This window comes from Delphinus delphis, chromosome 3, assembly GCF_949987515.2.
Source record: "Delphinus delphis chromosome 3, mDelDel1.2, whole genome shotgun sequence".
In the NCBI taxonomy this organism is placed as follows: domain Eukaryota; kingdom Metazoa; phylum Chordata; class Mammalia; order Artiodactyla; family Delphinidae; genus Delphinus; species Delphinus delphis.
The window spans coordinates 4,445,826-4,462,832 of NC_082685.1; the positions used below are offsets into that span (position 1 = coordinate 4,445,826).

General features: G+C 44.4%; 1 protein-coding gene across 1 annotated transcript; it reads right to left on the reverse strand.

The window, feature by feature from the left end:
- Window positions 1-1,472: 1,472 nt before the first annotated feature.
- On the reverse strand, window positions 1,473-15,818 carry LOC132422620 (zinc finger protein 555). Its single transcript, XM_060007431.2, is given in 5 exon segments — window positions 1,473-2,346; window positions 2,349-3,751; window positions 4,528-4,711; window positions 5,144-5,270; window positions 15,736-15,818. Coding segments are annotated over 5 exon segments (1,758 nt in total). The 5' UTR covers window positions 15,739-15,818; the 3' UTR covers window positions 1,473-2,305.
- Between the last annotated feature and the right edge of the window lie 1,189 nt (window positions 15,819-17,007).

A 17,007-nucleotide genomic window follows, 5' to 3' on the forward strand; every position in this document is an offset into this window, starting at 1 on the left:
TGACCTTATTTGAAAATATGGTTGTTGCAGATATAAATAGTTAAGATGAGGTCATACTAGAATAGGATGGGCCCTAACCCAATATGTATGGTGTCCTTATAAAAAGAATGCCGCCATATGAAGAGACAGGCATGCACAAGTAGAATGCCATGTGATTTTTTTTTTGGGGGGGGGAGCTGCGTTGGGTCTTCGTTGCTGAACGTGGGCTTTCTCTAGTTGCAGCGAGCGGGGGCTACTCTTCGTTGCAGTGCGCAGGTTTCTCTTGTGAAGCACTGGCTCTAGGTGCATGGGCTCCAGCAGCTGTGGCATGTGGGCTCAGTAGTTGTGGCACACAGGCTTAGTTGCTCTGTAGCATGTGGGATCTTCCTGGACCAGGGCTCGTGTCCCCTGCATTGGTAGGCGGATTCTTAACCACTGTGCCACGAGGGAAGCCCCCATGAGAAGATTAGTTATGCTTGTTGCAAGCCAATGAGCTAACAGAAGTTGGAGAGTGCTGGAACACATCCTTCCTTAGCACTTTCAGAGGAAGCATGGTCCTTCCAACATCTTAACTTTGGACTTCTGCTTCCAGAACTGTGAGACAAAAATTTCTGTTGCCCTAGCCACCCAGCTGTGTGGTGCTTTGTTACAGAAGCCCTAGGAAACTAATACAGTTTGTATACAAGTGATTTGGAAACACAGTAAACAAGATATTTCTAAGACATACCTACAGAAGATTTTTCTTGAAAATAAACACTGTTTTTAGTGACTTAGAATCAAACATAAATAATTAAACCCATATCAAGGAACTGCATTCAGCTCTAACAGACATCTCCCCAAATTCACGAGGAGTATGTTTGTTCTCATGTAGGACTGAGTCAGCGCATTTAAAAATACAGTAGGACTTCCCTGGTGATGCAGTGGTTAAGACTCTGCACTTCCACTGCAGAGGGCACAGGTTTGATCCCTGGTCAGGGAAGTTTTGCGTGCCACATGATGCAGCCGGAAAAAAAAAAAAGAAAAAAGGAAAAAAATACAATACCTTAACAAAGTCCCACAGGTTGTTTTGTTTTCCTACAACATTGTAGCTTTTGTGGTAGAATCACGATCAGAGAGTCACTAAAAGTTTTGAGAACAAAGAGTCTGCTATACAAATTAGACCTTGTAAAATATGTTAACATCTAGAGAAGAGTGGAGTCACAGCATCAGAGATCACTAAACATGAGTCTGAATTAGTGGTCTGCAAGACATGTTAGGGTTTGTAGGAAAATCCAAATTGTGAGTGCCTGACCACATGACTGAATCCCTGACACCAAGCTCTTGGAGGTATTTATGGAAGCCTATAACTCTGAGAAAAATAGAAATCAAGTACTTGGCATTTCTTTTGATGATACTCTTGATTGGTAAGGCCAACAATCAGGAAAACGGGCTGAAAGCTGGTTTCCAAGTAGCCCCTATGCATCTCTCTCTCATACTTTAATGTGGCTGCAAAAACTTAGTAATGGCTTTATTTCTGCCTTCCAAATCTCATGCCAATAGGCTACTGGTAAATTCGAACACAGAATCATAAAAGGAAGGGATTCTGGGAACTGTAGCTCCTAACATTACCCATGCTGACGTAACACAATCCAGAACTCTGTATCTCATGATCACATCACAAGCGTCTCTTAAGTAAAAACCCACTGTTTAATTCGCTATCACAAGCAAGGACAAAGCGAAGGGCAAAAGCTGAAAGTAACAATTCACATGAGACTGTACACTTGGAAGAACTCTGCATAATTAAAAATTTCTGCCAAATATTTAGAAGAAAAACAGAATAAGATTCCACTGGCCTAAATAAACAAATATTCTCTCAATCCATGGTGGAAAACATATAATGGTTGATTATCCAGTATCTGCCACACTAAGCCAGTAGGAAAATACAAACAAATACCACACCGTCATTGTTCCAATAACCCCTTTAAGGACAATTTAAAGAACTAACATATTAAAACTACTTATATATTAAAAACACACTTCAAATCACCCATGAGTCCAACAAACTGTAAAGATGATTTATTTCCTAAAACATAAGAAAAAACACTTCCTGCAAAATTTATGTACTGTAGCCAAAAGAGTACTTCAACAGTTAATTTTCATCTAAATGTTTATTTGCAAAAGAACTGGAAATACACTCCCTATGGGTCCACTTTAGTGATGAAGGACTCATAAAGGCAATACCAGGTTTACAACTTTTGTAAGATTTCTCTCCTGATGTGAATTTTCTGAAGCACTGTGCATGAATTCATTTGCAGGAGGATTTCCCGAGCTTCATATGTAGTGTTTCTTAGTAGTATGTATCCTCACATGTCTTCTTAAGGATGAGGAACAACTGAAGGCCTTCCCACACTGCTTACATTCATATGGTTTCTCTCCAGTGTGCATTCTCATATGTATTGGTAAAGATGAGGGCCATTTGAAGACTTTACCACATTCCTTACATTTGTAAGGTTTCTCTGCAGTGTGCGTCCTCACGTGCTGTTGCAAAAGTTCAGGCCAGCTGAAGGCTTTCCCACATTGCTTGCATTCATAAAGCTTCTCAGCAGTGTGCCTTCTCATGTGTCTTTGTAACGAGATGTGGCAACTGAAAGCTTTCCCACAGAGCTTGCATTCATATGATTTGTCTCCAGGATGCATTCTCACATGCTCTTGATAGCAAGCGGACAAACTGAAGGCTTTTCCACATTGCTTACATTCGTAGGGTTTCTCTTTAGTGTGTGTTCTTGTATGTTTTCGCAAGGATATGGGCCAGTTGAAAGTTTTTCCACACTGCCTGCACTCGTAAGGTTTCTCTCCAGTGTGCACTCTCATGTGTCCTCGAAAGGATGAGGGGTGGCTGAAAGCCTTACCACACTGGTTACATTCATAGGGTTTTTCTCCACCATGTGTCCTTTCATGCCTTCGAAATGACTGGGGATAAATGAAGGCTTTTCCACATTGCTTGCATTCATAGGGCTTCTCTCCAGTGTGAATCCTTTCATGGCTTCGAAAGGATTGGAGATAAATGAAGGTTTTCCCACACTGTTTACATTCATAGGGCTTCTCCCCCGTGTGTGTTATCATGTGCCTTCGAAAAGCCGAGGAATAACTGAAGGCTTCCCCACATTCCTTACATTTATGTGGTGTCTCCCCAGTGTGTGATATCATGTGTCTTCGAAAAGTTGAGGAGTAACTGAAGGCTTCCCCACATTCCATACATTTATAGGGCTTCTCTCCAGTGTGTGTTATCATGTGTCTTCGAAAAGTTGAGGAATAACTGAAAGCTTTCCCACATTCCTCACATTTATATGGCTTCTCTCCAGTATGCGTTCTCACATGACTAGTAAGACTTGAAAAATCAATGAAGGCTTTCCCACATTGCTGACATTCATAGCTTTTCTCCGCAGTATGAATCCTTATATGCCGGTTGAGGGAAGAAGTACGAGGAAAAGTTTTTCCACATAATTTACACACATAGGGTCTCTCTCCACTGTGGGTCCTCACATGCGTCCTTAGGTGTGAACGACAACTGTAGGCCTGCCCACATTCCTGACATTGATACGGTTTGTGTCCAGTGCAAACAGCGATGTGACTCTTGAGGGATGAATGATGTGTGAAGACTTTTCCACGTGTACTGCATTCATACCTTTTTACTCCAGTAAGAGTTTTCTGGTACAGGTTAAGATTTGGAGTCTGGCTGAAGCCATCCCCACATTGATCATTACTTTCATGGAGTCTCTCCACCACGTGATTTCTGTTAAAAATGAGAAGCATGTTATCAATGGCTTGATTAATAATGATTTATTAGTAAGTACGAGAATTACATTTTCACCAATTTCAGTGGATGGATAGATTTTCTCCCCGACTTTTTTTTAAAAATAAATTTATTTTATTTATTTTTGGCTGCATTGGGTCTTCATTGCTGTGCGAGGGCTTTTCTCTAGTTGAGGTGAGCAGGGGCTACTCTTCGTCGCGGTGCACAGGCTTCTCATTGTGGTGGCTTCTCTTGCTGCAGAGCACAGGCTCTAGGTGCACGGGCTTCAGTAGTTGTGGCACACAGGCTCAGTAGTTGTGGCTCACAGGCTCTAGAGTGCAGGCTCAGTAGTTGTGGCACACAGGCTTAGTTGCTCCACAACATGTGGGATCTTCCCCAACCAGGGCTTGAACCCACGTCCCCTGCACTGGCAGGAGGATTCCCAACCGCTGTGCTACAAGGGAAGCCCTATCTGACTACTTTTAAAGTGGAATGAATGGAATGAATGAATGGAATGAACTCAATGCCACAGAAGGGGGCTCAACCACAACGATTACAAAAACAATGTTTCTTAAACATGGGCTCTTCTGTTGATTGTTTTCAGCTGTTTCTATCACTCAACATCAATGTCGCATTTAAGAAAAAAATCATCGTGAAAATCTCTATGAATAAACAAATTTGATCTAGGCTTACAAGTGTTTTGTTTGCTTTTTAAACTTTATGACATACTAAGATTCCCTCCTGAAATACTGCTTTCTCTCAAGAGTGCAACTCACCTCAGATGTCTCCCTTGATCTATGTGCTGATCTTCAAGGCTGAGTTCTTCCCAAATTTTTCCTAAGACGGAGGCCAAGGAATCATTTCCAGTGAACTTTGATATTTTATGCTCCTTGGATATTTTATTCCCATAAATATCCTGCTGAGAAACTGACCCATTGGCCTTAAATTGAGTCTCATCCTCTGAAAGCAAAAAGGTAACAAATCTTACAAGAAAGGAGGTACCTGTTAGCCAAAAAGGACACGGAGGAGTTTAGCTATGTCAAGACTTCATCAATAACAAGTATAAGGGGTCAAAATGGTAAGCACTTTAACAAACACAGTAAAATTCTCATATGGTTCAAAAACAGACCTCACTGGGCCCCTTAAGGCCCCATGAAATCTATATCCACCAATGATGCTAAGGGAGCTTTCTTTACAGAAAGAAGAACTCAGTTTAATACAGATTCTCAGTCTCATGGGGAGAAACTATTAGATTCTAAGTCTCTGATGGTTATGACCATGTCTGTCTTATTAGTTAACATATTCCCTTTCCACGGTCCAATTCTTGGAACAGTGATGTGCCAGAAATGCTTGTCTCTAAATGACTAAGTGAAGGAATAATGTCATTCTTACCCACTGAGGCCAGGTTTCTGAAGTTTTCCAGCATCACATCTCTGTAGAGCTCCCTCTGAGCAGAATCCAGCAAAGCCCACTCCTCCAGATTGAAGTCCACGGCCACATCCTCAAAGACCACCGAGTTCTGAAACACCCAAGATATGTGCAGGTGCATGGGTGAGACTCACAGCATTGAACAACTGGACTCAAGTCACAGGAAGTTCAAATAAGATTCCATGGTCATCTAACATCTACTCTGTGATCCAGTCATCACACCTGCTACTTTATGTCCACAATCATAGATTATCCTCATAGATAACAGCATAGATAACAGCACTAACATTGCTGTTAGTTAACAGCACTAACACACTGAACTTATCTCTACACTTTTACTGTGACCATTCAAGGCTTATTCTTCTCCAACCAAAGGGTTTAGACCACATTGGAGAAATGAAAAAAAATGCTATACAAATGAAATAATATTTGCATTTTAAGACCCATCAATCCTTTGTGACACAAGTGACTTTAGCTCCTTCCTACTGTACAACATCCATAAGCACATGAAGCCCAAGGTCAACCTGGATGAGGTTTAAGGAATACAAACACAATGAAGGACTGGGAACTTTTCCTTCTCTTTCCACCACCAAATATGAGAGGCCCATGGGCCTGTGGGAACCCAACTTGCTGCAAGGGCCTGCTAGCCATATTGTCTTTTTTTTTTTTTTTAACATCTTTATTGGAGGATAATTGCTTTACAGTGGTGTGTTAGTTTCTGCTGTATAACAAAGTGAATCGGCTATATGTATACATATATCCCCATATCTCCTCCCTCTTGCGTCTCCCTCCCACCCTCCCTAACCCACCCCTCTAGGTGGTCACAAAGCACCGAGCTGATCTCCCTGTGCTATACGGCTGCTTCCCACTAGCTATCTATTTTACATTTAGTAGTGTATATATGTCCATGCTACTCTCTCACTTCGTCCCAGCTTACCATTCCCCCTCCCCGTGTACTCAAGTCCATTCTCTACATCTGCATCTTTATTCCTGTCCTGCTCCTAGGTTCTTCAGAGCCTTTTTTTTTTAGATTCCATATACATATATGTGTGTGTGTGTGTGTGTGTGTGTGTGTGTGTGTGTGTGTGTGTCAGCGTATGGTATTTGTTTTTCTCTTTCTGATTTACTTCACTCTGTATGACAGACTCTAGGTCCATCCAAGCCATACTGTCTTAAAGAACTCCAGGCCATCAGGACAGTCCAACTGGCTGAATGAAATATTTCTTTTGAAGAAGTATTTATTTTAACATTTTTGTGTAATAGTTATCACCAGCTCAGTTTCTACTCTTTTCCTCTGTGTATTTTCATGAAAATAGGAAGTCAGAACTGCATATGTTCCCTACACTCCTGAGCCAGTGCTGCTGCCCACCAGTTCTGAGTTCACACACACACACACATTACATGATGCCAAAACAGCTCTTCTACCAGACCCATAAAAGAGTACTCTTGCTGACCTTGAGGATAAGGTTAAGAGCCGTACTTTGCAAAGGACTTTAACATCAAAAACATCTGACAGTGGGCTTCACTAGTGGTGCAGTGGTTGAGAATCCACCTGCCAATGCAAGGGACACAGGTTCGAGCCCTGGTTTGGGAAGATCCCACGTGCCGCGGAGCAACTAAGCCCCGTGCGCCACAACTACTGAGCCCGCGTGCCTAGAGCCCGTGCTCCACAACAAAAGAAGCCACCACAATGAGAAGCCCACGCACCACAACGAAGAGTAGCCCCCGGTCACCACAACTAGAGAAAAGCCCACGTGCAGCAATGAAGACCAAATACAGACAAAAAGAAATTAATTAATTAATTTAAGAAAGAAAACATCTGACAGCAAATTTAGCCTTGAGTATAAAATATATAGAGGATTCAGCAGTGCTTTCCTACAAAGGAAACATTCCCTTGCCTCAAATTCCAGGAGACAGTGATTCCACACAAACCATCCTAGAGGCTGCATTCTCAATTTCTCTCACGTCCGTGTCCCTCCCCTGGTGGGCACATGAGCGTGTCAGGCCAACCCCTAAGCACAGGGACCACTGAGCTGCATGTCTCCCTTAAGCCATGGTTTTTTAAAAAGTTCATCAACCCGCTGACATCCATGAGCATGGGAAAGAAAACACTCTCATATAATAATCCTGATGCCAGTATTTAGTACATATTCAACAGAGTAGCAGCATAACAGGAATATCTCTACTGTACAGGGAACAACAGGAGCTTCTGGAGCTTCTGGAGGTGAGATGCTCTCTGTACAGTTATCTGTACTGTTTCCTCTACTTAGTGTGCAGGAAAGGAGTTGACATTGCAAACCTTAACTTTATCCTTGGCAGTGACTGCTAGCAAGGTTGGCCTTGGCCAGTGTGTGGGAAATTTATTTTCTGAAGGTTTCACATCACCCTAATTATTACTCCCTGTCTCTGACTGTGCAGACAACACTGTTAGTGCTGAGTACCTGCTTTTCGCCTGGGAGTCTGGGCTTTGGGTCCTTGTTGCGCAGAGGATGCTCACATGATCAGCTGTGAGCTGATAAAAACCCCCGGTGAACTGAGTCCCCAGTGAGCCTCCGGTAGATGGTATTTCACATGCTGTCACAACTCATCGCTGGGGCTATCAGGTGTGTTATGTGCGACTCCACTGGGAAAGGACTCTTAAAAGCCTGCACCTGGTTTCCTTCAGATTTCTCCTCATGCGCCTTTTCCCTTTGCTGATTCTGCTGTGCTCTTTTGTTGTAACAAATCATAGTCATGACTCCAACGATACGCTGTCACATGAGTCCTACCTGCAGGACCTAGGGGTGGTTTTGGGGTCACCAGACACATTAGAACTGGGATTTGCTAGAGCAACCCTGATTCACTAAAATACGGCAAAAGCACTGTCTGGGAAGTGGGAGAGTGAAGGAGGAGGGGATGGCAAACCTTTGCAGCAGGGTAGCTATGGAGTCATCCAGGGTATGAAAGGGCAGCTGTCTGGTGTGAGGCTAAAAGTTGACTGAGGTGTGGGAATTCCCTGGCTGTCCAGTGGTTAGGACTCGGCGTTTTCACTGCTGGGGCCTGGGTTCCATCCCTGGTCGGGGAACTAAGATCCCACAAGCTGTGCCGGGGCAAAAAAAAAAAAAAAAGTTGACTGAGGTAGAAATAAGCAATCCAACTCCAGGAGGTCTGGCTCACTGGATATACCAGCTGCCTGTGGCCATGGAGGCCAAGTGAGAAGAAAATCAAAGTTCAGCACAGGTGACACCTGTGATTTTTGCTCTCTCTTCCAGGCAGGAGGAGAAAGGGCTGGCAAGTTCCCAAAAATGAGCTTTGGATAGGCAAAAAATATTAAAAGATTGTACTGCATCAGGAGAAAAAAAGTTAAATCAGTTCCTAGGGCTGAAACAAAATTTTAGACAAACCAAAGGGGAGGGGACAGCCAGCCTTTCTTCAGCCTAGCTGCTGGGCCTCCTGGCCCACCCACATGTGCCAGCCAGTATCTTCCCAGCTGTAACGCTATCCCTGTAAACGCTAAATACGTTTACAGAGATAGGCTGAAATCCTAACCCCTGATACCTATAAATGTGACCTTACTTGGAAACAGGGTCTTTGCAAATGTAATCAAACTAAGATAAGGTCATTAGGATGGGCCCTAATCCAATGACTGGTGTCCATAGGAGACAGGGAAAATGCCATGTGAAGACAGAGCCACACAGAGAAGACAGCAGAGGAAGAAGATGGACGCAGAGACTGGAATCATGCTGCCACAAGCAATGGAACGCCTGGGGATACAGAAGGTATAAGAGACAGGAAATGACCCCAGGACCCTAGAGAATTCTGAGGGAGCATGACCCTGCCAACACCTTCATTTCGGACTTCAGCCTCCAGAAATGTGAGAGAACACCCACATTGTGGTAATTTGTTATGGCAGCCCTCGGAAATGAACACAAGGTTTGACTGCAATGAGGGAAAAAAAGGGGGGGGGATTTTTTTTTTATATATACTTAATATGGTTTTGTTTTGTGGCTACTGCACCTGCTTGGATGGTAAAAATGGATACTGATGGTATCTGCTTGTAATTTTATAAATGCTAGAGAGATCATCCCCATCAGTGCTAAGAAAAATGAGACACAGCTTCCTTGCTGTTTCCAACTGGTGCCTGGATTGGAATTGGAACCCTAAGTATCAGAAACAAGATTAGGTCTCCATAAATGATTTTTTACTATGACTTTTACCCACTGGAGGTTCAAAAAGAGGTAAACAGGGACTTCCCTGGTGGTGCAGTGGTTAAGAATCTGCCTGCCAATGCAGGGGATACGGGTTCAAGCCCTGATCCAGGAAGATCCCACATGCCATGGAGCAACTAAACCCATGTGCCACAACTACCGAGCCTGCACTCTAGAGCCCATGAGCCACAACTACTGAGCCCACACACCTAGAGCCTGTGCTCTGCTACAAGAGAAGCCACCACAATGAGAAACCCGTGCACCGCAATGAAGAGTAGTCCCCACTCACTGCAACTAGAGAAAGCCCGCATGAAGCGACGAAGACCCAACACAGCCAAAAATTAATTAATTAATTAATTATTTTAAAAAAGAGGTAAACAAAATGAAAAAACAGGCAATCTTTAAGTAAAGATATACTTCTGGAATTTTAGGTAGAAGTTTTCAGTTTGCTAAAAAGCTCTTTTGAAAACCTATTTCGGATGACCTTCAGAGGCTGATTGCCCAGCAGGGGCTTAGCTGGGACTCTAAGGCAGACAAGACAAGAAGGGATTAGGACAGTCTCAATGCAGGGAGAAAGGTACCCAATCTTGTTGACTTTGCTTTATTCTTGCAGTCAGAAATCACAGCCATGAGCAGACTATACACCGAAGCCTGGGAGGCCTCCTAGTGAATCTCTGAACCTAGAGTGGTCATGGGGACTGCTACAAACTGAAGGTTTGTGTCCCCCCAAAATTCATGTCAAAACCTAATCCCCAATGTGATGGTGTTTGGAGGTGGGCCTTTTGGAGGTGGCCAGGAATGGGATTTGCCCTTATAAAAAGGACCCCAGAGAGCTCCTTGGACCCTTCTGCTGTGTGAGGACACAGTGAGAAGATGGCCACCTACAAACCAGGAAGCAGACTCTCACCAGACACCGAATCTTCTGGTGCCTTGATCTTGGACTTCCAGAACTGTGAGAAACAAAGGTCTGCTGTGTATAAGCCACCCAGCTTACAGGTGCCCCAGCTGACTAAGACAGGGACTCCCAACACACCTAGCTTGAAACCATCAAATATTTAACACTTTACAATATTAATTTTTTTCTTTTTTCTTTTGTTTTTGTGAGATTTTCTTCGTTCTTTTTTAAAAAATTTTTTTGTTATATTACAATACTAATTTTTAAAATGTGCCATTGAGCACACATTATATGAGAAAGACAAATATATTTATAATAACTCTGTAAAGCAGACATGATTAAAACGAGTTCACAGCAGAGGAAATGCAGAACAGTGAATTAATAACATCATGCCAGCTTGGCACACTTGCCCTTCTTTCACACACACCTCACAGTTGTTTTGCTAGTGTGACTGTTACTTCCCACTGTGATGAGGAGATAAACTAGCTTCTGCCGGGCGCTGTGGAGAGCAGCCAACAGAAACATCCTATTCCATCCTTACATCTCACACTGCTTCTCCTGCCAAAGCCCCGTGCCCATGCAAAAACGCTTTGTTTGAAGACCTGACCTCTGGCTCTTTCATTTAGTAAAATTTGTTTAGGTTACAGTACTTGCAGGCACTAGGGCTACAGCACTAACAAAACAAAAATTCTGAACCACGTGGATCTTAAATTCTTTTGGAGGAAAGCAGTAAATAAGCAAATCAAACATAATTACTGAGGAAAATGTGGCAGAGCAAGGGGATTTGGAGGGGTATATATATATGGGGGGGGCAGAGATTTTCACATGTGTGTATATACACGTTGATATCGATACACATATATATGAATGAATGGCTGCAGGGCAGAGTAAGGGAGAACAGTAAAATAACCATTTGAGATAAGACTGCAAACTGGCACCTAAAAATCTAAATAACAAATATATACATATATATACACACATAATTACATATAATTACATATATCTTCACGTAATTCAACATATTGGTCATATTTGGAGAATGGCAGAGGGGCCTGCCACTGGGGTTCATTTCAAGCCTTTTAAGAAAGCTTGTTCTACATTTAGGGCTGAGTTTCATTTAACAGAGGATTACTTTTTTTAAACATTTCTGTCAACTGTACATATGTCACATGCACTTTCCTGCACTGATGTTATATGATACAACAGAAAACTCTAAAATCAATTCACAGGATCTACCTGTAATCATCTTAGAGCTGCTGAAAGCCATTTTATAATATTCAACAGTCATACATAAAAAAACACTCTTACCAATGGGGAATAGATGGTAATGTGCATGACTGGATAAAGGAAAATGGACAAAGGAATATTCAAACGAGACCAAAGAACATATAAATGGTATGAAATTCACTGTTTTCTCCAAGACAATCAGGTACAAATGAAGTGTGGACAGATGACCTGACTCTCAGTCAACATTACATTAGCAATCCAATCTGGAAAATGCACAAATGTGCAATGCCAGGAGACACTTGTCTTAATGCCTAACTCAACAGCTGCACATGTATGACACCAACAGAACACAAAGATAATCGTACAATAAGATTCTGAACAAGATCTCAGGATAAAAATTCAACATAAAAATAAATTTCATTACCTTTCTAATTAATAGCAACAGCAAGTTGGAAAGTTCACTTTAAAAAGATAACACATACATAAACAAATGGGACCTAATGAAACTTAAAAGCTTTGCACAGCAAAGGAACCCATAAACAAGATGAAAAGACAATCCTCAGAATGGGAGAAAATATTTGCAAACGAAGCAACGGACAAAGGATTAATCTCCAAAATATACAAACAGCTCATGCAGCTCAATATCAAAAAAACAAACATTGCAATCAAAAAATGGGCAGAAGACCTAAATAGACATTTCTCCAAAGAAGACATACAGATGGCCAACAAACACATGAAAAGATGCTCAACATCACTATCAGGGAAATGCAAATCAAAACTACAATGAGGTATCACCTCACACCGGCCAGAATGGCCATCATCAAAAAATCTACAAACAGGGTTTCCCTGGTGGCGCAGTGGTTAAGAATTGCCTGCCAATGCAGGGGACACAGATTCAAACCCTGGTCTGGGAAGATCCCACATGCCGCAGAGCAACTAAGCCCATGTGCCACAACTACTGAGCCTGTGCTCTAGGGCCCGTGAGCCCCAACTACTGAGCCCACGCACCACAATGACTGAGCCCGCGAGCCCCAACTGCTGAAGCCCATGCGCCTAGAGCCCGTGCTCTGCAACAAGAGAAGCAACCACAATGAGAAGCCCGCGCACTGCAACAAAGAGTAGCCCCCGCTCACCACAACTAGAGAAAGCCCACGCGCAGCAACTAAGACCCAATGCAGCCAAAAATAAATAAATTAATTTTTTAAAAAAATCTACAAACAGGACTTCCCTGGTGGCACAGTGGTTAAGAATCGCCTACCAATGCAGGGGACACAGATTCGAACCCTGGTCTGGGAAGATCCCACATGCCGTGAACCAACTAAGCCCATGCGCCACAACTACTGACCCTGCCCTCTAGAGCCTGCGAGCCACAACTATTGAGCCTGCAAGCCACAACTACTGAAGCCCACACACCTAGAGCCTGTGCTCTGCAACAAGAGAAGCCACTGCAATGAGAAGCCCATGCACCGCAACAAAGAGCAGCCCCCGCTCGCCGCAACTAGAGAAAGCCCACACACAGCAACGAAGACCCAATGCAGCCAAAAAACTTAATTAATTTTAAAAACACTTAACTTAAGAAAAAAGTCTACAAACAATAAATGTGGAGAAAAGGGAACCCTCATGCACTCTTGGTGGGAATAAATTGATACTGCCACTGTAAATTGATACAGCCACTATGCAGAACAGTATGGAGGTTCCTTAGAAAACTAAAAACAGAAGTACCAAATGACCCAGCAACCCCATTACTGGGCATACACCCAGAGAAAATCATAATTCAAAAACACACATGCACCCCAATGTTCATTGCAGCACTATTTATAATAGCCAGGACATGGAAGCAACCTAAATGTAGAACATGTGGTACATATATACAATGGAGTATTACTCAGCCACAAAAAAGAATGAAATTGGGTCATTTGTAGAGATGTGGATGGACCTAGAGACTGTCATACAAAGTGAAGTTAAGTCAGAAAGAGAAAAACAAATATTGTATATTAACGCACATATATTTGGAATCTAGAAAAATGGTACAGATGATCTTATTTGCAAAGCAGAAGTAGAGACACAGACAAAGAGAACAAACGTATGGATACCAAGGGAGAGGTGGGGGGGGAAAATTGGGATAATGGGATTGACATATATACACTATTGATACTATGTATAAAATAGATAACTAGGGCTTCCCTGGTGGCGCAGTGGTTGAGAGTCCGCCTGCCGATGCAAGGGACACAGGTTTGTGCCCCGGTCCGGGAAGATCCCACATGCCACAGAGCGGCTAGGCCCGTGAGCCATGGCTGCTGAGCCTGTGTGTCCGGAGCCTGTGCTCCGCAACGGGAGAGGCCACAACAGTGAGAGGCCCACATACCGCAAAAAATAAATAAATAAATAACGATAACTAATGAGAACCTACTGTATAGCACAGGGGACTCTACTCAGTGTTCTGTTGTGACCTAAATGGGAAGGAAATCCAAAAAAGAGGGGATATATGTATATGTATAGCTGATTCACTCTGCTGTACAGTAGAAACTAACATAACATCGTAAAGCAACTATACTCCAATAAAAATTAATTTTAAAAAAGGTAAAAAAGATAACACATACAGCAGAAACTAACATATTGTTAATCAACTATACTCCAATAAAAATTATTACTCAAAAAAAAAAAAGATAACACATACCATGGTAAAAACCAAATTGAAGTAGTACAACATCAGTTTAATGAAGGCTATAAAAAGAACCTAACAAAAATTTTAAAACATGAAGGATAATAACAAAGCAAAATGAAATAAATGACAAGATGGCACATGTTCTTAAAAAGAAATCAGTGTTATCAAGATATCAACCCTCCCAAGACAGAGTCTTTATGAAATTCCATAAAATTGCCAAACAAGATGTTTTTTAGGATTTGACAAATACTAACTTTACACACAAATGCCCCCAAACAGCCAAAATATTCTGAAGTACCAGGCAGGAATCCGTCTATCACACTGCAAGGGTTTTAAAGCAGCAGCAACTCCTGACAGGACGGAATTGGTAAAGGAATGGATGACTAAATCTACAGAAGGGAACAGAGCCCCAGGCAGGCCTGTGGCTATGGGGAGGGGGAGACCTGATTCACCACAGGGTACCCACGGGGAGCCAAGCAGAAATGATAGACACTTCCACACATGGGACAGGACAAACTGATATCTAAGTAACATCCGTGTATTCCCACCTCTTCCATGGGCAATAACTAATTTACTGCAGATTTAAGCAAAGTGTGTTGCAGATAATAAAAAACAACAGTATCATCTACTGTCACAAATTAAATAACTGGTATTTTTGGTGAAATTTCACCTACCACACTATGTGGTACTGTATTCACTTCTCTGCAGCTGTTCAGGAAGGGACAGACCTGACAAACTTACTACAGACAGGAGGAGATTTTAAAAGAATGTTTAACAAACGTAATGTATGACATTTTCTTTTTTTTTTACCTGAAACTCACCCCTTTGAAAGTATTTTATGTTATATTTCCTGCTGTACTAATTCAATGTATTTTACACTTGCTGAAAATCTGAGGTTCCAGTAAGTGAATACATCTTTTCAAGGTGAAAAACCCACGGAGGGGTTGTGCTGAACTGGTACCCAGACACAGATGACTCAGGGTCAAGTGCAACCACGCTACCACGAGGGGCACCACTGCTAACGTGCTCCCTGAACAAAGGACACCGGCTGTGTCCCCGCTGTGTCGCCAGTGCATTTGACTTGGGGGGTGGGAGGGGGTGAGGGGTGCTGCCCCACCTCACAGTGGGCTTTCCTTGACCTTTGCGTTAGTTTTTCTCCCTTGTGTGGTTCTTGTGAGAACCCAGGGGGCAGGAATCATTTCCGCCTTTTCCCCTCAGGCGTCCAGTCAGCTGACAAATAGTGTCCCTCCATGGAATGAGAACTGAGGCTGGGGTCATTTAGGACGGAGGACCTACCGGGAGACGCCCTCCCAGCCCAGGGCCCCCAAGCAGGTCACCCCAGGCTCCCCGCCCGCCCCCGCAGGCTGTCGGCTGGGAGGAGCCGACCAGGGACTGATGTTCCCGGACCCCCGAGAGGAGAGCAGTTGTGCACATCTAGGTCACCCAGATAGTCCTGAGACACCGGCCCCACAAGCGGGGGCCGGACAGGACGCCGGGACCCCACCCCGCGACCGCTTCCAGCCGGTTCCGGACGGTTCGTAACAGCCCCTCCCGGTCTCGGGCCCCGGTCCCGCGGACTCACCATCTCTGCCGGGCTCCCGGCTCTCCCAGGCGTCCTTGCCGCAGCCCGCGCAGGTGAGAGGTACGAGGAACCGACACCTGGGCCCACGCGGCGCAGGTACGCAGGAGCGGCACGGCTGGCCGAGAACTACCCGCTCACGGGCTGGGAGTGTGCTCTGACTGGACGGTGCTCCTGGCACTCTCTTCCATCTGGCTGTTGATTGGGAGATGCTTCGCGCCCCACCGTCCTGACTGGACAGTGCTTCGGGCATTGCTACTGCCCGGGCCCCTGACTGGACGGTTTCCCGAGGCCCGCCCCCTGACTGGACGGTTTCCCGAGACCCGCCCCTGGAGCCCCTGATTGGACAGTTCTCTGGGCCCGGCCCGCGAGCGCCTGCTTGTTCTCCGGGCACCGCCCCGTCGCATCTGATTGGACATTCCTCCCAGGCCCGCCCTCTGGTTATTGAGTGACAGGCCCTCGTAACACATTGTGGACCGACCCGCCCGCGCGGGACGTGGGCCCCGAGCAGAACCTGCTCTCGGGCGGTCGAACCCGGCGTCCTCCCGCAGTTCGGCGGCCCCTCCTTGTCCTCCTTCTGGACCGGGAAGTCCTGATTCAGTTTCCACGCGGAGCGTCCCTTGTCCGGAGCCGGGACTGGACAGGATGGGACGGGGGAGGAGAGGGTCTAGTGACTTCCGGGGTCAGCAGTCGGCCCGGGGGCGAGGTCACCGTGGAAACATATATTTGTTTAAGCCCCCTAGCGCGCGGGCTTCTCATTGCAGTGGCTTCTCTTGTTGCAGAGCACGTGCTGTAGGTGCGCAGCCTTCAGTAGCTGTGGCGTGCGGGCTCTAGAGCACAGGCTCAGTAGTTGTGGCGCGTGGGCTTAGATGCTCCGCGGCCTGTAGGATCTTCCCCTTCCAGTGATGGAACACGTGTCCCCTGCATTGGCAGGGGGATTCTCAACCACTGCGCCACCAGGAAAGTCCCTGAATTCCTATTTTAACTTATATAAAACAACAACAAAAAAAGCTTATATAAATTTAGGATGGACCTAAGAACTCTTAGTACACTTACTAGATGGGGGCTAAACACCGACTGCATTTAATATGCCTGCTTCTTTTAGAAAACATTCTCTCATTTGACATTAAGTGGATGCCCAAATTCTGATATCGTTTGTCATTCTATTTACAGACAGAACTTTGAAAATTCCTTTTTTAGGAATTCCCTGGCAGTCCAGTGGTTAGGACTCCGAGCTCTCACTGCCGAGGGCCCGGGTTCAATCCCCGGTCGGAG